General features: G+C 43.0%; 3 protein-coding genes across 3 annotated transcripts in view; 2 read left to right on the top strand and 1 right to left on the bottom strand.

Moving 5' to 3' along the window:
• Positions 1-7,822, top strand: part of celsr3 (cadherin, EGF LAG seven-pass G-type receptor 3) — a 117,412-nt gene extending 109,590 nt beyond the window's left edge. Inside the window, 3 exon segments of the mRNA XM_039801898.1 lie at positions 1,494-1,688; positions 2,743-3,793; positions 4,282-7,822. Of these exon segments, the coding sequence (XP_039657832.1) occupies positions 1,494-1,688; positions 2,743-3,793; positions 4,282-4,309 (1,274 nt within the window). The 3' untranslated portion in view covers positions 4,310-7,822.
• A 3-nt stretch (positions 7,823-7,825) lies between these two features.
• Positions 7,826-13,033, bottom strand: LOC120559859. The gene is made up of 4 exons (XM_039801908.1): positions 12,741-13,033; positions 11,202-11,257; positions 10,821-10,986; positions 7,826-9,659 (listed from the first exon to the last, which is right to left on the bottom strand). Exons 1-4 carry the CDS (start codon positions 12,943-12,945, stop codon positions 9,298-9,300), a joined length of 789 nt encoding a protein of 262 aa, XP_039657842.1. The 5' UTR covers positions 12,946-13,033; the 3' UTR covers positions 7,826-9,297.
• A 448-nt stretch (positions 13,034-13,481) lies between these two features.
• wdr6 (WD repeat domain 6) lies at positions 13,482-19,869 on the top strand. The gene is made up of 7 exons (XM_039801899.1): positions 13,482-13,619; positions 13,848-13,951; positions 14,206-14,370; positions 14,601-17,454; positions 17,786-17,863; positions 18,213-18,329; positions 18,674-19,869. The coding sequence occupies exons 2-7, from the start codon at positions 13,882-13,884 to the stop codon at positions 19,692-19,694; spliced, it is 4,305 nt and encodes a 1,434-aa protein (XP_039657833.1). The 5' UTR covers positions 13,482-13,619; positions 13,848-13,881; the 3' UTR covers positions 19,695-19,869.
• Positions 19,870-21,117: the final 1,248 nt, after the last annotated feature.

Genomic DNA, 21,117 nt, shown 5'->3' with positions numbered 1-21,117 from the left:
ATCTGTAGAAACATACATGTGTAGGCACAAACAAACACCACACATACAACAAGAGAAAATGTCAGTGCCAGTGGTCATTAATCAATACCTTCTTTCTTCAGATACACGTGAAATAATATCATGCATAATAAATGAGTGTATGCACTTTAAAGTAAGTGCCATAAACGTCATGCATATAGAGTGCTCTGTGAAAGGTTTCACTGTGAGAAAAGGCTAGACCTGCAAATCCATATAAGTAATCAATTATTAGCTTTATAAGCCATCTGGATCACATGAACCCTATTCAGGGTAAACATCGACCAAAGCTGTCAGGATCCAGATGGCCAGTACAGTCCAATCAATTCATCAGTGCAGTCAAACTGAAGGGCCGGAGCAGCTTTTTACTGAAAGGTCACAGTTCGAAGATTGCGGTCAAAGCATTAAAGCCCTCATTGATTCAGGAGAGCCGTCAACTGGCCAGTGTTGGAGGACTGTGCAAGGAATGTGCATTACTGAGTAAGTGTTAACTAGACAGCTGAAAAAGACAAAACAATAACAATAAATGGATTTGTATAACCTTTTGTTGTTGCATGTTTTAAGAAGATGTTACAGAGAACGAAGAAGGCTTATTGAACTCTAACAATTAGAACAATATGTGGTTGTCAAAGTAACCACTTAACGCTCTTCTCTCGATGGTGCAACAACGTCATGTATTTTATAGCTGGAATGAATAATGATTATTATTTAATGTATTGATAGACAGAAATGATTCTGCAATAATTTTGATATTGGATTAATTGTCAAGTAATTTATCAAGCAACATGTAAATGTAATATATTTGGGTTGATCTGAGAAAACAAGCAATGTGAAGATATCACTTAGTTTGGGCTTACTATTTTTGGACTTTAATGATGTACTTTAATTGAAAGAAATCTTGACAGGTTGATAATGGAAGGGATTTTTAGTTGCAGGCCTAATGACAACACTGATATAATCGTGATAACATGTAGGGGACCTAACACTTTGTAGTGTGATTTTCCAAATGACACTTGGTTGGCCTAAAGGGTTGATGTCGTCACAGAGCAAACTAACATGTTAAATGGCACCATTGAGTGTTTTACACATTAAGACCATGAACCTTGCCAATTCATAGGGCATTTGTGCTAGTCTGATACATTCTCTACTAATATGTCTCTTTTAATTAGCCCTGGCTGGCTTATTTCATAATGAACATATGCTATTTGTCTGCTGACACCTGCTATTTTTTATACAGACATCTGTTTCGTGTTTGTTGGGATGCACAGACGGCTACAAAATTAAGCACATTGCTTGAAATTGAAAGGATGAATATGAGGCATAAGAACATATATGTAGCTTTTCATATCTTTTGTTAACTGGTGTTTCATCAAAAGTCATTGGTCAATAGCGTCATAACCTGATGTGGCAACTTGGATGTGTAATTAAACAGATTTAATGAGTAACTAGAAAGTATTAATTCTTTTTGTGTGTTACAGATCTGGATGGTAATGACCTTCTGTCCTACTGGCCAGCTTTGGAAGAGTGTGAGACACACAGCCTTCAGAAGTGGGGCTCAGAGCGCCCCCTGGGGGGAGATTACAGCAAGGACGCTGCCAACAACAACCAGACTGACGCAGCGCTGACCAGTGGGGACGAGAACGGCCTCACCCAGCCACACAGGCACCGCAAGGGTGAGAGAAACACAAATACATATAATCTAAGGGCACACTAACATTTGGGATTCGCTTTTAATATTGTAATCTTTGGTTTGTCCTTCCCGTATGTATAATGCATTAAGAATTGGTCATAAATGAAATGTTAGTTAAGACAATGGCACATGGATACTGAAGATGAAACCTACCTTTAAAAGGTTAGATAATAAACATACAAAATAATATGTACAAATTCGGAACAATGCATTTAACATTGATTAACAAACTTGTAGTGTACCTGAAAGAAATAGTTTTTGTTTTTCTTCCTCTCGGACTTCTCGTTGCTATAAACATGTACAAGTCATACGATTGAAATAATCAAGTGAAATACATTTTTGGCCGTGCATCTTTGGATATCAGTCAGGCCTGTATACTATAAATATATTACCGTCTTTGTCATATTGTTTGACAAACCAGACTTTTAGTGTTGTGATGTCAGAATATAATGTGATGGTCGAGACACCATGATTTACGCTGTGATCACCGATCATCGAGTTTTTTACCCACACAACGCACTAAAAGGCTGGAATCAGCTGACTGGCCCTGGTGCATACAGAATGACTTCAACAACACTGGGACGCCTATAGCTTCAGTTAAGGTCTAAATCTGGTCCTAAAAGCAAGGGTGACAATTTTATGTGTACATAACAGTATGGATACTCAGAATACATACATATAAAATTGACATATTTACAAATACACACAAAGGTGCACCACCCATGCAAAGACACACTGAGAGTGAAATAGTAAGAAATGCAGGCAAAGTTGGAGATCGCTCATTTTGCCTGGAAGCATGAGTGACATTTTAGTGAACCTATTAATAGATAAAACACATTTACACGCACATCACACACATACGTCTCTTCCTCCTATGACTTCTTTCTCTTCTCATCCCCTTCGTCCTTCATGACAATTCTTCTACCTCCTTGCTTTTTCATCCTCACCCTTAACCCTATGTATCCCTCTGCACTTTTTACTCTCTTGTCCTATCTCCCCCTCTAATGGAGCCTCCCCTTCTTATGTTCTTGTCTCAGGTATCCTGAAGAATCGCCTCGGTTGTCCCCCAGCACTCCAGGGCCTCTCCACCATGGGCCGGGTCCCCAGTGAGCTCAACTGGTACCGAACCTCTACTCTGGGTCACCGGGGTGTTCCTGCAGCCTCGTACGGTCGCATGTACTCTGCCACGGCTGGTGCCAGTGGAGGTTCCGGCTCCCTCTCCCAACCTGCTTCCCGGTACTCCTCCAGGGAACAACTGGACTCGCTGTCTCGGAGGCAACTGTCCAGGGATCCACTTGGGAGGCAAACGGTAGGGGGTTCGAGGGACCGACTGGACTCCCGGGGTTCCAGGGACAACTTGGATCTCTTACCCAGGAGGAGAGAGCTGGGGCAGGGAGCAGGGCTCGGGGGCCTGGGTCTGGATCACCAGCGAGCCTCTTCATCCAGGGAGAACTTGACAGGATCCAGGGACAGACTGGACAACCACCACACCGGTAGCGTCCACGCCTCGAGGGAGGACTTGAGTGGAAACGGGGGAGCGGGAATGGAGGGATACCTCAGCGGATCGAGGTCGCAGCTGAACTCGCTACCTCGGCGGCAGGCCTCATCCCGCGAGCACCTAGCGGGGGCGCTGATGAGCAGTAGGTCAAGAGAGCAGCTGGAGACCAACGGAGGTGGAGCCCAGGCTCAGCCGTGTCGGGAGTGGCTCCGCACTCTGCCTCCCCGCCAGCCTTCGCACCCCGACCAGCCTCCCTCCTCCTCCCCTCCTCCCCCGATCTCTGAGGAGCCTCAGCACGAGCAGCCCCCAGCTCACGGCAGAGGCCGACTGGACTCCGCACCTCCATGTAGGTACCCTGGTCAGACTGTCCCCCAGGTCGCAGGTTCAAATCCAAACCCTCTGGGTCGACAACCATCCAGTGAACACCTGGATATTCTGTCCTCCATCCTGGCATCCTTTAGTTCCTCCGTCCTCACTCCTCCCCCCGCTGCCTCTAACCCTGGGCCTAATGGCTCCGCCCACGGACCCTCCCTTTCCCCGTCCCAGTCAGCCACCTCCCACAGCATATCTGAAGTCTCCCCCGACTCCGAGTAAGTCCTGCTGTGTTAATAAATCTGCCTTGACTAACCCTCCACTCCTGTCCCTTTTCTATTTTATATCTTCTGCTTTATATTTAACTCCTCATTGTCTTTGATCTTCTATAAACACACATTTTTGGGGGCTTTTACTTTCCTGCATCTCCTCCCTTTTCTCTTACCCTGATTTTCCCCTGATTCCTTCTTCCTCACCAGCTCTATAGGGATCTTTTCCATTCTTCAACCCATCTTTTCACCTTTCTTATTGTTCTTTTCCATCTTTTTATCTCAACCATACTCAGCTCCCTCTGTTCCACTTCCAACCTTTCAGCTTCTTCATCTTCTGGTCCACTGTGTCCTCTCTCTTTCTCCTTTTGCCTCTGACAGCTCATTATAACTCTGCTCATGTATATCGTCATCATTATTTGTAATTGAAATTAAAATCAGTAGAGAGATTTCTGTTTAAACATATCGATGACTCATTTTCCTTTCCCTCACTTCAGAGCCAACAGAAGTGAAGGACAGTCTTGATGACAGCCTCTATATCCCTTTATGCATTGTGACAGTGCTTGGATCACCAGGGACAAGTTCAAAGGTCATGTATGATCCTGAACCACTGGGGCACCCTGGGACATCGGAGGACTAAAAACAAACTTGGGACAGAGGAGACACAGAGTTGGAAAGAAAGTAAGACAGAGAGAGTGCCCATGAGGATAAAAGAGGGCTCGTGGGCGGTTTGTACTGTATAAATGAAGTTTTTTTCTAGTCCCACCGCCTACAATGATCTGTGACGTTTCTTTGGACTATGACTCAACCACCTCTACTACCTAAAAACTGTTAAAAGACAAAAACAAACTCCTCAGATTTCAAACGCAGAAGTCAGCTTGATCCAGACAACATCCGTCTAAAAGAAAAAAACTGTATATAACATTTTTATACATTTTGTATCTTTTTCATTGGAGATGAAGAAGAAATCTCTTGTGCTGTTTTCTTTTTCTTTTTTTTTTATGATTGTGTCCGGTTGTGAGCGAGGTTGGTGCGAGTGCAGTCTTGTTCGTTGCCGATGGAGACATTACCCCTACAAAGAAAAAAAAAAAAAAAGAATCCCCAAATTTATTTTTCCGCAGAAACTTTTCCTCACACTCATCAACTCTGTGTACAGCGACAGGGGTCTGGCAATATAACTCTGTTGAGATTATCGAAACCGCGACACGTGGTTGAAGGGAAAATATCAAAGTAGGGAGAAAGTGATTGTAAATAGAGGAAGGGATTACTATAAGAGAAGAGATTTGATGGAAGATGATTGTTAAGAGAAAGATGGCCAGCGTTAAGCTAAAACGCCACGTGAAGGTTCAGAGTTGGTGGTTCAACTTCTAAAGCTCAGTCGTGAGTGTTATCGGCTCTCTTTCAGGAGATTGTGCTGTTTTGTGATCCACTGTACATGAATGTGACCTTGTCATCTGTGTATCTTTGTGCCTGGTGCTGTCTGAACCAGACCATATCAGTCTTGATTGATATTTCGGAGACCTGGCGGGTGAAGGTAGATAGTTGTCTGCGTGTCTGTATGAGGCGGTGTCATGTAACAACCGTTTAAAGACCCTCAAGGTATTTTTGCTCTTTGATGCATCACGACTCAACCTGCCTCGAGAGACACCACGGGAACAGCCGAATCTCTCCGCCAGCATCCAGGAGACTCCTATATAGAAGCTTCTCGTGCAGAATTCTGTATAAATCCAAGCCAAAGGGACAACTGCGTAAAATCAGTACCGTACATCGTTCTCCACTTCTCTGTGATGAAAATGACTTGTGCAGGGTGTGAACGCTCTAGATGCAATTCACAGTTTCGTTTTAATCATGATTTCTTTTTTCCTTTAATGAGTGTGCCATGGAAACAAGCCTAAATTGAAACATAGTTTGTTTTTTTTATGAATGAGGCCCTAGATCTGCGCTGCAACATACTGTAATCCACTGTGGTTGGCATTGTATTTGGCTGCATACTGTATAAGCAAATGGATTTTGGTTTGGAATGTAGGAGGAGAGCGGATCAAAGGGAAAACATCACGTCTTAGTGGGCTTCGATATTTGTTTGGAGACCTGAAAGCAGACCTGCAGTACATATTCAGCGCGGTATCTATTGGAATATATTAGCTCATATCTGTAGCACATGCATCTCTAATGCAAGATTTTTTTTTTTTTTTTTACTTGCTTGGTCTGAACACAGATGCTGGGAAATCACTTCAGAATTGTCTTTATATGTGAGAATATTTTTCCAATGAGCTGTCATAGATAAAGAGGTTCACACATCAGAACACATGAATACAGATTTGCTCTCATTGTTTAGACGGCCGTACAAAGATGAGATCTCTTGCAAGGTCTGGCTTAGCTTCTGCAGCGCCGTACAAGTTTGCTGAGGAGAGGAGATGTCAGCTGTGTCAGCACTATAAGCCTCTAAGTGGTTTTGAGATGCAGGTCTTTCCATCAGCAGCTGCTCCTTTCTCACAGCTCTCTGAGTTCAGACCTCAAGGTAACAACACAAAGGAATTTGTAAGCAATGGAGACAAGAAGGCAGTCTTCAGAGGGATTAAGGGAACAGAACTGTGTTTTTGTAATGAAAAAAATGCAGTGGCTCTAAAACTTTCTGTAAAGCCCAAAATGTGTTGTCTGCGTGTCCTTGAGCAGAGAGCACTGACAATCGAACAATACAGTATTTGTAATAACACTAGAACAGCGAAGTAGAAAGTGGATAAAAAAACAAGAAGGCACAATAAACAACATGAAGTACAAAACCAGAAAAGGTTGTAACAAATTGGGTCAGAAACCGTGACTGTGTGCAAAATGTAACTGTAGGGAGGAGGGCTTGGACATTACTCATTGCAGAGAGGAAGAAAAAAGCACGGAAATGCAGATAGTGGAAATAAAAACGCAACTCCCACCTCGCAAATGCATATCTTCCTGCTCTGACTGCTGCTCTGTCATCCCCCGGAGGTGACAAGTGAACCTATTTGTTACGTGTTAACAGTATTGCCAAGATATGCCCCTGTACTAGTCTTTTAAAGGGGTAGTACACCAAAAAAATCTGACTTTGATTCCTCCTCACTCTTTTCATTCAGCTGCTCCATTTATTTATTTTTCTTCAGATCTGTTTATTGTCTTCAACTGACAGTACCTTTTAACTGTACAGACATAAGATTTATTTTATTTATCAATAATTTATTGACATTGTATTAATTATTTACAGTATGTTGCCATTTTGTATGAGGTTGTTAAAGAAGTATGTGTAATTTTTTCATTTTTTTTGTCCAAATGTTCCCTTTGTTCTGTTTCTTATAATCTGAGTCTCTCACTGCAACAAATTCACACATAGAGGACAAGAAGAGAGGGCAATGTAAAGATACAAATGTCTCTGTTTACAGTGCAATGCAGGACACTTTGCTTTTCAGCATTTCATTTGGTTTCTTTATCCGATCACGGAGGTTAAATGTGGAAAGATTTGAACAAACAAACCTGTGTAGGTGCATTTATCCTCCCCAGACAGAACGTCAACATATGTAAACTAGAAGTTGAATACTGGGTGTAAATAATGCAGATATGTCCTAAATCAAACCATTTTCCTTCCCTGTTCACTGTTATAGATTCAAGGCTGAAGCCTCACATCCACAACATCAAATCTTGAACTTGTTATACCCAACAGTCAGCCATCAGTGTCCAGCTTCAGGTTAATCTGCTTCGGACCAATAGGAGCCACACAAATGAGGGGAGAAAAAAAAAACTGAGTTGAGATTAAAACGTTGTGATGTGCTCTGTAAAAAAAAATAAAAATAAATAAAAAAAGTGGGGAAGTGACCGAAGGAAAGAAACAGAGTGAGAGATAGTCAGGGAGAGTAGAAGGAGGGATGGGAGATTGTCTTTGCTAGCTTTGTGTGTTAATAACGGGATGCCTTCTATCCCGCCGTCGGCAAGGGGATGGCGGCATGGAAACAGCTGTTCCCCTGTTACCACGGAAACAAGAGAAATGTTGGACATTAAAAAAAGAAAATGACATTCCTACACGGCTGTGTTCATATTTATTCTGCGTGTGCTGTTTCATATTCATGAGAACAGACATTTCCATGTGCAGAAAAGTGAGCAGAGGAAACGTCCTGACAGAGGAACACGTTTTTCTGGAGGGCTCTCTCTCTGACAAGTATTCTGTCACATTCAGAGGCGTCAGAGATGTTCAGATGCCACCTCTGCTGACTCTCAGCAAAAACAGACGCACCAGCTGAGACAATATAACTAGGCCTTGAATAAACTTTAGATTTAGACCTGCAGGGGCTGAAACTACAACCGATCAATGCTCCGGTCAGTTTTGTAATAGTATGACTTAGTCGCAGCTAGTACAATACAAAGAAATGTTTGCTGTAACACATAAGGGTGAAAAAGAGATATTTTGCTTACATTTTTTTGACGAGTTAGATATGAAGATCAGTACTACTCTGTCTCTGCATTGAAGCCAGGAAGCAATGAGCTTAGTTTAGTTAACGAATGGAAGCAGGGGGAATCAGCAGGCCTTCTGTCCAGAGTTTAAAAATGTGCCTACTAGCACCTCTAAAGCTCCGAAATAGTTAAAGCACGTAACTATACCAACATAGCAATTAATGCTTTTGTAGCAAATTCCTGCTGACGGGTCCAAAAATCAGCAGAGGCTGCCATTGCGGCCACATACTGTACTTTTGGCCATGTGTATGTCTTTAGGTTTTTTTCTTTGATTTGTCACCTGCCTATTGTCATCTCCAACTCTGTACCAAATGCAAATTTATTTACAAAGCAAAGACTAAAGTGTAAGCATACCTATTCACGTTAACATGCAAAAGAAGCTATGCAAGTCAAATGATTAGAATGTCCATTTACGAACGTCATTTCATACATTCTTTAAAATGCTGTTCTTCCTAAAATAAGGCTATGGACTTTACATACACTATTAACCTCACATCATGTAAGTTTGAATACTGAAGACACATTGTGACGAATAACAGATAAAACAAGATGATATGGATTTTGATCTCAACGCTTTTACATGTCGGAGGCTTTTCTACAAGATGTTCATCTGCTTCATAGCATATCCATGTACTTCTGTAGGTCTAGTAGTACCACATCTTTTACTTGGGTTGATCTTAAATGAAGCATTGTACTCAACTAACAGTTTAGTTTAATATCTTTGCAAATCTTACTCAGAGAAGGTGGTTATCATGTTGCAGAGAGATTGTTTGCTAGTTTGACAATATGTAATATATATATATATATATATATATATATATATATATATATGAACATTTGTACTTTTGAGTAGTCTGCAACCCAAGTTATCTCAATAATCAGTGATGTTCCCTCTTTGTGCAAGAATATCTAATTAAAAGCAACTGAGAATTTTTCTTTTGCATTGAAATACAAAACAATGTATAAAAATAGTAACAGTTCCATGGCATATAGACAAACAAAAAAATACACTGCACTAATAAAAATACAACAGTTGAAACAGTTCATCCTGTCAGATCAGATGTTTTCTCCTCTTCATCACTGCTGCTGGAGGACGATGGCGGCAGGTCCTCGCCCATCCTCTTTAGCTTGGCTTTGTAGTAAGCCTTCTTCATCCTGAAGGCCTTCTCCTTTTGCCGAGCGGCTCTCCTCTTCTCCTTCACCAGCTCCTGCTCCCACGCCAGCACCTTCATCCTGTTCTCCCACTCCAGGATCTTCATCTGCTGCTGCTGCTCCAGAGCTTCTACTCTCTGCTGCTGCTCCAGTCTCGACAGGTCTGCCGAGTAGTGCCGAGTCGGGCTGCGGGTCGCGTCCTCCGCCTCGCTGCCCGTCAGCTGGAGACGCTGGTTGTTGAGCCGGTACCTGCCTGACAGGTCAGGGTTAAGAAAGGTCAGCGAGGGGAACCCTGTGTCACTAAGTGCATTGGTCCAATTTATTTATATTACTAAATGCACTTGGCTGTTTCAAACAATACACCACTGCAACAGCTGCTTCAGCTTGTGCACAGCCTCATTTACAAAACAAGGACCTACTGGGATTGACTAGTATCTAAATATTAGGACGAGGGACAGACAGTTCTTGTAACGTTTACTGTTGTTAAGCTTCTAGACCCGTGCCGGCACATTAACTCCAACTCCAAATTTACTTAAAGTGCTCATATTGTGCTTTTTCCCTTTCCTTTATTGTGTTATATATCTTTTTTTTGTGCATGTAAATGGTTTAGAAAATTGAAAAAGCTCAAAGTCCACCCCAAAGTGACTTACCATCTACAACAGAAAACGCTGTCCACAAACTGCTCCAAACAGCTCTACTGTAGTCCAGCCTTTACTTCCGTGACAAACGTGCGTCACTTTGTAACACACGTTATAATGCTCGCCTAGCCGCTAGCGTGGCACGCCCTCATACTCTGCTTCTGACTAGCTTGTAGTGCTTACCTAGATACTGCGCATGTGCGACTCCCAACAAAGATGGAACAGAAGTGTGATGCCTCATTCTGTAGCTAAAACAGAGAGCTCAACACACAGGGTGACAAGAGGAGTTGCAGCAATGTGCAGTACACCAAAAATATGGTGTTTTTGGAAAATTAAACCATGTAAACCTATTCTGATATAACCTCTAAATACAATTATGAACCTGTAAATGAGCATAACATGAGCACCTTAAATAGATAAAAGGTAGATTAAACAAATAATTAAATTCCAATCGGATATTCATCAGATCGTCAAATCAAACGTCTATTTAAATTAGATTTGATTCAACTTTATTGTCATTGCACAAATACTAAAACAATGAAATGCAGGGGGGAAAATGACACTCCTTCCTCCTCATCCTCAGTAACGGTAACCTAAACAATGACCCCATTAAGATAAAGGTAATCATTCAGTGCTGTTCACATGACAGTTTCCTAAATCAGAGTAATGTTTCAGGTTAATACTGGAATATCACATGTAAACATTCATTTAAAAGGTCACTATAGTGTATCTAGGCAAAAGATACTGTGGCAGCTTGCCAAGCTATCTGTGGGTACCTGGTGCTGTGAAGTAAGTAGCAAATGTCACATCCTGTAGCTCTGCATTGTGGTAGGTGGAGTTTGTAGTGGGGCTCTGGCGCCGACTGGACCAGTCGCTGCCCGTTATTCTGTCCAAAGCGTCACGCTGGAGGCAGATGGCCACTTGCTCCTTGCTGTCCTCAGTCTGAAACCGAGAGAACAAAGTGTGTTTTAAGTGATTACGCTGGTGATGCATTTGCCATTTCTAGAATGCATGTTAGTTTATTTACGTATTGTTATCCATTTAAATGAACTGCACCAGGTTTATTTTAATGTTGTTCTTTGGTTTAAATGATGCTAATGTTATATGATGCCTCTAAAATGAATGTTAACCAAAACGATCACTTCAAAAATATTTACCTGATTCACGCTGCCATTTATCAGCCCAGTGGCATTTATCGGCATCACATTGCATGCTGATAAGAAAAAACGGACAGAGAGAGAGACAGGGAGGGACTGCAGGTGAATGTGGTTCAGAAAAATACACAGAGAGCACCTCCCTCTGGTGAAGGCAGGTACAACATCACCTTTACTCAAAACGCTCGGACATACACATGTATCCAAAGCACCTTACAGCATCATGATGGGTTTGCAACCCACTCAACACCAATAACACTGTTCAGACTGTAAGTAACGAAGCATGGTGGAACATGGACGGACATTAATCTATTTTGGGATGTACATTTTTACTTAATGAAGAAGTCAAAAAAGTCAGCCCCAGATGTATTGTCAGTTAAGTAGTTTCAGGTAGAGTTCTGTAAAGACAATTTGGAGTAGTTAGAGATCCAACACTGTGATTATTAAATCAGTTTCCAGGTTGAATTTCTTATGAGTTTGTTTGACAAACTGACCATGCTTTGGGGCAGCAGGATGGTAAAGTGAGAAGGTAGACAGGCTTTAAAATTGAGGATTTGTGTTCCAGCCCTCATGGCAGCGAGAATCCACCTCACTGAAGTGGCTTTGAGCAGAATTACTAAATCTCTAAAACAAAAACAAAAAAAAAGGATATAATAATTCAGTACCGCGGTGTTTTGGTCAAGAAAGTACACAAAGAACACCTAAACTACAGTTTGTAAAGGCTGGAAAACTCTGGACAACACCCCCAAAACACTTTAACACAAAGTTGTTAATTCAGGATAATGAAAATGTAGATTTTTTTTTAAATTTAGAAAACTGAAAAAGGTACTGGCAGTCTTGATACTCTGGGAATTATTATTTTTATTCATTTTGTAATTTGGATGAATTTTACCTAATACCGAAATTTGTACCTAAAAAATACCTTAATTGTTCAATAGGGTACAAATTATAGTAAATGTCACACCAGATTTTGTGTTTATTGATACATTCCTTTTTTCAGCAATAATGGGGTATTAATAGTTTTACTCTAAATAATAGAATACCCTAATCACATCACAACTACTATTAATATTAATACTACATCATAGTAAAAACAGTTAGGCTTAGGTTTCATCACTTGCTCAAGGACACTTCAGCAGGCTGCAGATGTTAAACTACTACAGCTGCTCCTCCTATAGCATCTCCACTGCAGAGAAAGTTGACTATTGTGTTTTTAAAGATCTAATAGTACAGCCTAACATTTCTGATGAAGTTGATGAGAACCATACGGCCAGAGAGGCCGTGACTGATGACGTGGGACAGATGTTTCAACACTGCACACGTCCAGACTGTTGTTGCGGCCAGAGTGATAGACATATGGCTCTGGTTGCAGCCAATACGCCCACCAATAACAACACAACTGCAACACCACTGCCAGCAATTAAACCAGCTGAACAAACACTGACGGTTAGTATCACACACATTCATAAAAACAATGTTAGACGCGTCTCTTTGCACGCTTTTTTTAACAGTATTCCCGTTTTATAATTTAAGCTATTCTACCTTCCATTAGCTTGCGTACGGCTGCTTTGTGGCCAGCTCCCCCTGCGTGGCTGGTGAGAGCAGCCTCGCCCATGGTCTGAAGTTTGATTGATTTACAACAGGCCCTGCATCGGGCGAAGTGAATGTCATGGACGTCCTTAACCAGCCAGTCCTTGTAAATTGTCTTTGAGAGCCAGGAGTCCTGGAATTTACATTTTCCGGGCATAGTTAACCGGTGAAGTTAGCTGGACCCCGGTACCTAACGGCCAGGCGGCAGGCTCAACCTTATCCTCCCCTGCCTCCTGCTGCGTTCAATGTCGACTCGGAATATCCATGGCATACTGTATCACTGCGCATATTAATTTAAATTACGTATTGTTTACATAATGATAGCCAATATCGGTAAAGCAGCATTGGTACATTGAGCTACTGTGCATTTCATGCATTTTCTATGATATTCTGAAATAACCAAACGTATTAGAAAAAAAGAATAAGAAAGTCTGCTGGTGTAATGAAGAAAACTAAATCAAATATGTATTTGTCTAAATACGTGTAATAACAAAAGTTAAAGAAACTGACCAACACACTTAAAAATACATAGCCTATCAGTAATTTTTAAACACCAATACATATGACTGATAGTACAATAACATGGTTTATCAGAAAACACCTAAAGGCAGCAGTCGGTCACATGTGTCGCTTTCTCCAATACAAATACGGCTAACCTTTTTTCTAACCAATCAGCGTTCAGGAAGTCAGCATTGTAGCCTGATTGGTTTAAACGGAGCACGACCGACAGAACAGAAACACATGGGTACTAAATTGTGGACCGTGGATGCAAATAAAGACATTTTAATCCAGATTTAAAACACATTTATGTTGCGTTTAAAGTTTTGTTTGGTAAGTAAATCATATAGCGGCATTGGTATTGCCCCAGCAAAGTTACTTTTCTTGATTCGTACACACCAAATAACAAAGTGCTCCTGCTGTTAGCTTGTTTTGCTAACAGAGGGTTCTCAGCTTTTTACGTTTTAATATTTAGATGCCAGTCAACCATGCTACCTGTTTCCCGTCTTTTCTCACTCTACCGTCTTTAACAAGTGTGTGTTGTCACTTTATATTTTTCAGGCACTAATGATAACGTGTTATTAACCATTAAGAGATGGAGACAGCAGCCTTTGTAGCTCCAGTTACAGCTCTGGAGTTCCTTCAGGATGCATTTCTACTGACAGGTAGGAAACAGTGTTGGGAGCCAATATAGAACAGAAATTTCTAGTGATGCACAAAAAGGATTTGAAAAAAAAAAATCAGATTTTCCGGACTATCTGCATTATTATTATTATTATTATTATTATATGCATAGATGGTCATATGTTTACGTTTTACTATGGGGAATGTGTCACTTTTCTTCTTGCTTATTTTGAAAGAAGACTGAACAGAAGGATCACACAACACATGGAACAACATCTTCTGTTGTCCTTTCCAGGTGAGGGTCCAGTCTTGACGGTGTACGGTCTCCAACCTCGCCCTAAAGCCCGTGCCTCACTGAGTGTGCTCCAACGTGACAGAATCCACGGGATAAGACCGAGAAGTCTGACAGCTGTCCCAGCACAGAGCTCTGCCACAGGAACATGTGGGAAGAAGGAAGATGGTTAGCACGAGCAGATGTTTGTTTTCACTGTTGTCTTTGTTAGTTTTATTCTGTTGCATTCAGGGAGGTTGTTTTATTTCTTCACTTCTGCTGGGATGTATAAAACCTTAACTAGCCGGTTTGAGTGAAATCAGATGGACAGATAAGTCTTAGTTTTTGGTGGTGATTTTTTTTTTATTTATTCACTCTCATAAATTCACATAATACCCTCTTTTTGTGTCAATCCCCAGAACTGAGCTCCACCTCGGAGCCTAAGTTCTATGACCTAGCTGTGTTTGGAGGCAAGGCTGTGAGGCTGGTGAGGCTCCATGTGGATTTCCAGGATGTAGAGCATCTGGACTTGGAGATTCTGGGTCCCCTCATGGAGCTACAGGACTGGGCTCTGGATGTCCGCTGGCTCTCTGGAGACAAACACTCACTGCTCTGTGTGGCTGTTGCCCACAATAGTGCTCTTCTCCTCGACCTCATTACAGGAAATACCCTTGTTCGGCGCTCCTGTCTGGAGGGGTGTCTGCTGTACTCTGCCCTCCTTTTGGTACATGATTCCTGGGCAGATACCATCTTGGTAGGAGGGACTGTTTTTAACCAACTGGTTCTCTGGAAGCCTGGGGGAGGAGAAGACAAAAGTAGTGGTTCTGAGCACAAAGCTCCAGTTGAGAGACGTCTGCTGGGCCACAGCGGTGTCATTTTCAGCATCTCTTACCTTCAGGAGAGAGGATGGCTGGCTTCAGCCTCTGATGACCGCAGTGTAAGGGTTTGGGGTGTTGGTGCTTTAGGGGGCCCTGGGGGGAAATGTGGGGACCTGAACCCAGCTTGTTTAAGGGTCCTATATGGACACCAGGCTAGGGTATTCTCGGTGCGTCTCTCCCCAGGGAAAGTGTTCAGTGCTGGTGAAGACGGAGCGTGTTTAGTCTGGGACTGGGCTGGAGGTGGCAAGGTGGTTCGGACGTTAAAGGGACACCGAGCAGGGGGGGTCCGTGCACTCGCAGTCAGTGAGGGAACAGGAGATGAAGAGAGATGGGTGGCTACAGGGGGGGCAGATGGAGGGGTGAGGTTGTGGAGGGTGGAAGCGAGCGAGGAGGGGAAGGAGGGAATGCAGGAAGAAGTTACAGAGAAGCTAACTGACCTGAAATTTCCTGGTCAAGGCTTGCCTAAAGTTGTTTGTATAGCAGGGGATACAAATGCCAGTTGGAGTCAGAGTAAGTTTGTGGTTTGCACTGACCAAGGAATAGTTTACCAATACAGCAATGGGCAGTGGGAGATGGTATGGCAAGGGACTCCTGAGTTTCAATCTTATTGTGTCATGGAAACAATAAATGTCAGTGTGAAAGACTCAACAGCAAAAGTTAACTTGTGTGCTGTGGGAAACCTCAGCGGGTCCATACAGGTCTTCCCCATCTCTCATCCTCAGTGTGGGATTCTTCTCACAGGACGATCAGGGAAAATCCATACTCTTATTTGGCAAGAGGCAAAAGAGGGCTTGTATTTGCTAGCATCAGGCGCTGAAGGACTTGCCTGTCGCTGGTGTCTAGAGGTAGAATTAGATGAAAACTCTGCCTTGGCTCTCAATGTCAATCCCCTTCCTTCTTTCCTCCTTCCCCCCTGCGCCAAACGCTGGCTGACAGCTGCGGTGCGTCTCCACTCCACGCCACAGGGATTGCTGTGGGTGTGTGGGGACAGGAGAGGGTCCTTGCTTTTGTTTCAGGACGGAGGAAAGCTGGAGCAGAAGATGGGAGATAACAAAAGGATAGATGAAGGTTTGCTGACAGGCAGGAAACAAACTGATAATGAAGGGGTTGAAGCTGAGGGAGATGGTAGTGGTGGAGACAGAAAAAGCAAAATGACAGAGGAGAGGGAAAGAAAAGAAGTGGGTGACCTAACGCTGCACCCACTGAGCTGCCTGTTTGGGGTGCATGGAAAACAGGGTGTAACTTCAGTGTGCGAATACCAGGGACTGCTCTACAGCACTGGCAGGGATGGTTGTGTGAGGGTCTTCAGAGTGCATCAAACAGCACCAGAAAAATCTGAAGGAAACGGTGTAGAAAACAAAGGAGGGCTTCAGCTGGAGGTTCTCAGAGTCCAGCGAGCATGCAAGGGTATGGAGTGGCTGGAGAGGGTTTTGATTCTTGAGCCTGACATTCCTGTGGAAGAGGGGGAGGAGGAGGAAGAGCTCGGAGGGGAATGTGAGAACCACTATGAGACAAAGAAACAAAATTTGAAAGAAAAGCTGGACGTTACAGAGGAGAGAAAAGGGGATGGGAGCTTTGGAGGAGGAGAAGAAGAAAAGACAGAGAAAAGGAGAAGAGAAGCCAGGTTTGCCATCGTTGGCTTTCATGCTGTCCACTTTGTGGTTTGGGACCCGGTGAGGCAGGAGAGGCTGTTAGCGGTGCCTTGTGGTGGGGGGCATCGCTCTTGGAGTCTCTGGCCTTCCCACAAAGGGGTTTGGCCCGGATATGGAGCCCTGATCTTCATCAAGCAGGGGGCTGTCCTGGCTACGCAACCCCCTGGAGAGGGCCCGAGCTGGGCTGGGAAGGCAAGAAGGACTGGAGGATGGGGCCTGAGAGAGGGCGTCCATGGGAGGGGGATCGGGTGTGTATGCAGGCTGGGGATGATAAGGGGAATTGGGAATGAGATTCAAACAAACAGTACTAAAGATTTGACTGAAACTGAAAGAAGGAATACACTCAAAGATGAGGAAAAGGTGGTGGAGAGAGGGGAAGAGCATTGGGAGATAGTGGTGACGGGAGGAGAGGACACTAGCTTAACCGTCCTGGCGGTATGTCCCAACTCCGGCAGCATCAAAGTTCTCTCCGTTATTACTGACCACATCTCGAGCGTCCGGACAGTGACAGCAGTAACGCGCCCAGAGGGAGGGAGTGAAAACCAGACGCAGTCTCTCTCTGCCCTGCTCGTGTCAGCTGGCGGGCGAGCTCAGATGCAGTGTTACCGGCTGTTAATCGGCTGGGACAGCCAGAGACTGGTTCCCGCCTGCCAGGTGATCCAGGTGGCCAGTCACAGATTGGACAAACAGTGGGAGAGGAGGCGGAACAGACACAAGACGGTGAAAATGGACCCAGAAACAAGGCAAGTGGATGGTTGTTTTCTGCACACATGTAAAGGGAATTCCATCCATAAAGAGATGGACTATTTCTTTATAGCTACCTAATGTATAGGTAGTGCTTTTTCTCTCCTGCCTTTCTTTTTCATCTTTATTCCCTTCTTCATCAAGAAAAGTATACATTATCAAAAGGTTTTTGAAGTCTGCATCTAAGATAATGTTACAGGAAAAATGTGCAATACGTGAGCGCTGAAGAAAATCAGCTACTGTACTAAGTCAGTTAAAGCTAAATCTACCCGCATATTCTTTTCCTTTAAATCTGATCCAGTCTTACCAGCTGTGTCTGTGTGTTTTCAGGTACATGTCTGTAGTGGCGGTGGATGAGAAGACAGACTGTGTTCTTCTGGCTCTGGCTTGTAGTGACGGAGCTCTCAGGTTGGTGTTCATCACAGCAAAATTTAAAAGTTTTCCACGTCTGAAACCTCTTTCTCAGGAGCTGGAGAAAAGTTAATGTTCTCAAATGAGTATTTTCTTCAGCAAAGTGGTAGTGATAATGATTGTAACTGAAGGTGTTGAAAGGTTGTTGTTGTTGTTACACAAAATATAGCTTAAATGCGGCCGAAGATATTTACTCTCCACGTGTTTCGTCATGTCCCTTGAGATGCTGTTTGCTCAATCATAAATGCTGTTGTTCACCTAATTTCGTTTTTTTAATACACTATTTGTCACTTTCCTCACACTCTTCTTTTTGCTGTCTTCTGAGCTGCACTACTGTCTTTTCCAGATTGTTCTCAGTCAGTGAAGTGAAGCGTCAAATTGATTTGTTGTGGGAGACGTATTACCACCAGCGCTGTGTGCTCAGTGTTGCCGCTTGCAGCCTGGAGGATGGAAAAGGCAACAGGTGATCTGATGTTTGTGTTTTTTCATGTCCTAAACCTGAAGCGGGTGAATGTTGGCACCGGCACTACAAGTTATACGTAGTCTTGCTTTGTAGTAACCCATCAGAACCCGACCACCTATTGATTTTAATATATTTGTATTATTTTAAAGCACACCGTTTTGGAAAGAGTAGTGACTGGCACATCAGATATGGTAATACAATATTAAGAGCTCAGTGAGTTAGGTTTCAATCTGTGATGAAAATGTACATGAATGTATTAACTCCTCTCTCGCTCTCTCTCTCTCTCTCTCTCTCTCTCTCTCTCTCTCTCTCTCTCTCTCTCTCTCTCTCTCTCTCTCTCTCAGGTATAAGCTGCTGTTCAGTGCTGCAACAGATGGCAAAATTGCAGTGTGGGATTTGACTTCCTTATCGACCGATTCTTCAAGCCGTGCTCCGACTCCACCAATCCCCTGCCTCGACATTCACGCCCACCAGAGCGGCGTCAACTCATTGGGTGTTTGGGCACAGAAACTGGGACAACAAGAGGGCGGTTGCCTGGTAACTGTTGCTAGCGGAGGAGATGATGGGCAGCTGACAGTGTCCACGATTAGGGTGCAGTACCATGATGAAGATGGAAAAGATGGAAAGACTGGGGGCAGCAGAGGGTTTTCTCAGATTTCTGAGCCCCTGATTTCTCTACAATCCCAGTTCCAACCCCCAAACCAGCTACAGCTTCATCTCCAGTCCCAGTCCCACATCCTGCTGGCTCACGCCGCCCCTCTGACCGCCCTGAAGGTCCTGAGCCCAGGCCTCGTGGTCTCCACTTCTTCAGATCAGAGGGTTTGCCTGTGGAGGGTCGGCAGTACCGGTATCAGCCACATCGGGGCACTGTGCTCCCATGTTGCAGATGCTGCAGGACTCGCAGTGTGGGAAGGGCAGACGATAGAGGAGGAGGAGGGATATAAAAAGAGGAAAACAAGGTGTGAGTCTGAGCAGGAGATTGCAATTTGGAGCGGGAAAGGGAGTCCGACAGGGTTAAAAACGATGTGTAAGACAGCAGCACAGTTCAATAAGGATAAGGAAACGGCTGATGAGGCCAAGGATGGCGAATCTGTTGAAGGCGCGAGCAAGACGGGTGACACCGTTTGTCAAACTGGTGATGAGAAGGGAGGCGAGACAGCTGGTGAATGTAGAAATCCAACAGAGACTGGCAGCATGGGTGAGACAGAGAGTGAGGTGAACACTGAGATGGGTTTCAAGGCTTCCTGTGAGAGCAAGAAAAAGAGAGAAAACATGGGATGGGTGCTGGTCTGCGGCCAGGGCTTCCAGCTACTACGAGTTACAAATACAGAAAAGATTAAAGGAGAAAGTGAATCACAGAGTTAAATGGTCTTTACAGAGTAAACACAAGTGCAATCAAAAGATAGCAGTGGTCCAAACAATTACTTTCTCAATGGACACATTCTTTTTAAATGACTGATGAACTATTTGTAATTGTAATTGATTTCAGATTAATGTTACTTTGCTAATTACATTTTTAATAAAGTTTATTTATTCTCCAGCTTTCTCATTATTTATGGGCTACATTGCATTTTATATATGGCATTTAATGGTTATGGCAGCTCGGTAAAGATTTAATAAATGGCAAAAACAGAATAGTTTCAGCAGAAACAACAAACCTGTGTGAAGAGATTTAAAACAGTTTGACTTGACTTTTTTTTTTTTATTAAAGTCTGTCACTAATTTCTGCTAGCCTACAAAAATCGTCTGGAATCTAGCTACATTTCTGCTAAATTGTCAAAGGCATTTGGTGCTGATCGAGGAAAATTAAAATCTTCATGCTATTTCACGAGAACATTAAATCGTCTCTGATGTATTTGGGCCATCTGTGGCCTCCTTCAGGGAGTAGCGCAACACTGCACAAAGATGGCTGAAATCACTGGAGTTAGTAATACAGCATGTTATATCTCAACCAGCCAGGAAATAAAGCTGTGTACTTGAAGAGATCCTTGGGACTTAATTTTCAGGGGGAAAAAAGGCCAAAACAAAGCCTGCCTTTACTCATATCTTTATAGTTTAAACTATACTTCCATTTATGAGGTCCCCTTGAGCAAAGCACTGAAATCCAGATTATTATATTGAATCACGCATGCCCACAAAAAACATCATCCTGGCACCATGAGAGATTTAAAACCAGTAGATAATACGTAAGGGTAAACATAAGAAAATGCAACATATACAAACTATAACAATTGAGTGCAATGTCACAATCAATGCAAGAGTTGTTTAGAGATTAATTCTACACTGAGTGGGAAGAAGCTCTGCCCTGACTAGTCCTGTGGAGCTGTGGTGCCCAACCTGGGAGTCTTCTACTTCTATTTGTGAGGACCGATGTGAACGTTCACCATGAAGTTTTGTCCGGTCCTTACTTCTTCAAAGGCTGTCTGGGAGTTTACACTTGGTATTGGTTACAATTACGTTTAGTTTATTGTTCGGCTAATGGTTGGAGTAAGGAAAGAATTTGTTTTGGGATTATTAAGGATTACATTTTTTTTTAAGATCAATTTTTTATTTATTTTTTCATTTTAAACAACAGAACAGACAAACACTTGAACAAGAACAACCAAGGATTACATTTTTATACACAAGTAAGTCACAAAAGTGTGTGATTGGTTGGAGGTGAGGGTTTGTATAAATGTGCAAACTTATACTTTGATCATGTTGTGTGTGCACGTGTTCTGAAATGCTAATTCAGGAGAATGTGTTGTGATATGAATATATGGGGCTGTGCACAATTATTTGCATATTT

The sequence above is a fragment of the Perca fluviatilis genome, chromosome 5, assembly GCF_010015445.1.
Source record: "Perca fluviatilis chromosome 5, GENO_Pfluv_1.0, whole genome shotgun sequence".
Lineage (NCBI taxonomy): Eukaryota > Metazoa > Chordata > Actinopteri > Perciformes > Percidae > Perca > Perca fluviatilis.
Note: the sequence above shows the minus strand (reverse complement) of the source record. Positions and strands in the feature narration are given on the sequence as shown.

Bases quoted from the DNA above. Each gene is read 5' to 3' on its own strand.
- wdr6 (XM_039801899.1), top strand. From the start codon at position 13,882: ATGGAGACAGCAGCCTTTGTAGCTCCAGTTACAGCTCTGGAGTTCCTT. The intron at 13,952-14,205 runs GTAGGAAACAGT...TGTCCTTTCCAG, and splicing joins GGATGCATTTCTACTGACAG to GTGAGGGTCCAGTCTTGACG. The intron at 17,864-18,212 runs GTTGGTGTTCAT...TGTCTTTTCCAG, and splicing joins TGTAGTGACGGAGCTCTCAG to ATTGTTCTCAGTCAGTGAAG.
- LOC120559859 (XM_039801908.1), bottom strand. From the start codon at position 12,945: ATGCCCGGAAAATGTAAATTCCAGGACTCCTGGCTCTCAAAGACAATT. The intron at 11,258-12,740 runs GTAGAATAGCTT...TTTTCTTATCAG, and splicing joins CGTACGCAAGCTAATGGAAG to CATGCAATGTGATGCCGATA. The intron at 10,987-11,201 runs GTAAATATTTTT...TCTCGGTTTCAG, and splicing joins TAAATGGCAGCGTGAATCAG to ACTGAGGACAGCAAGGAGCA.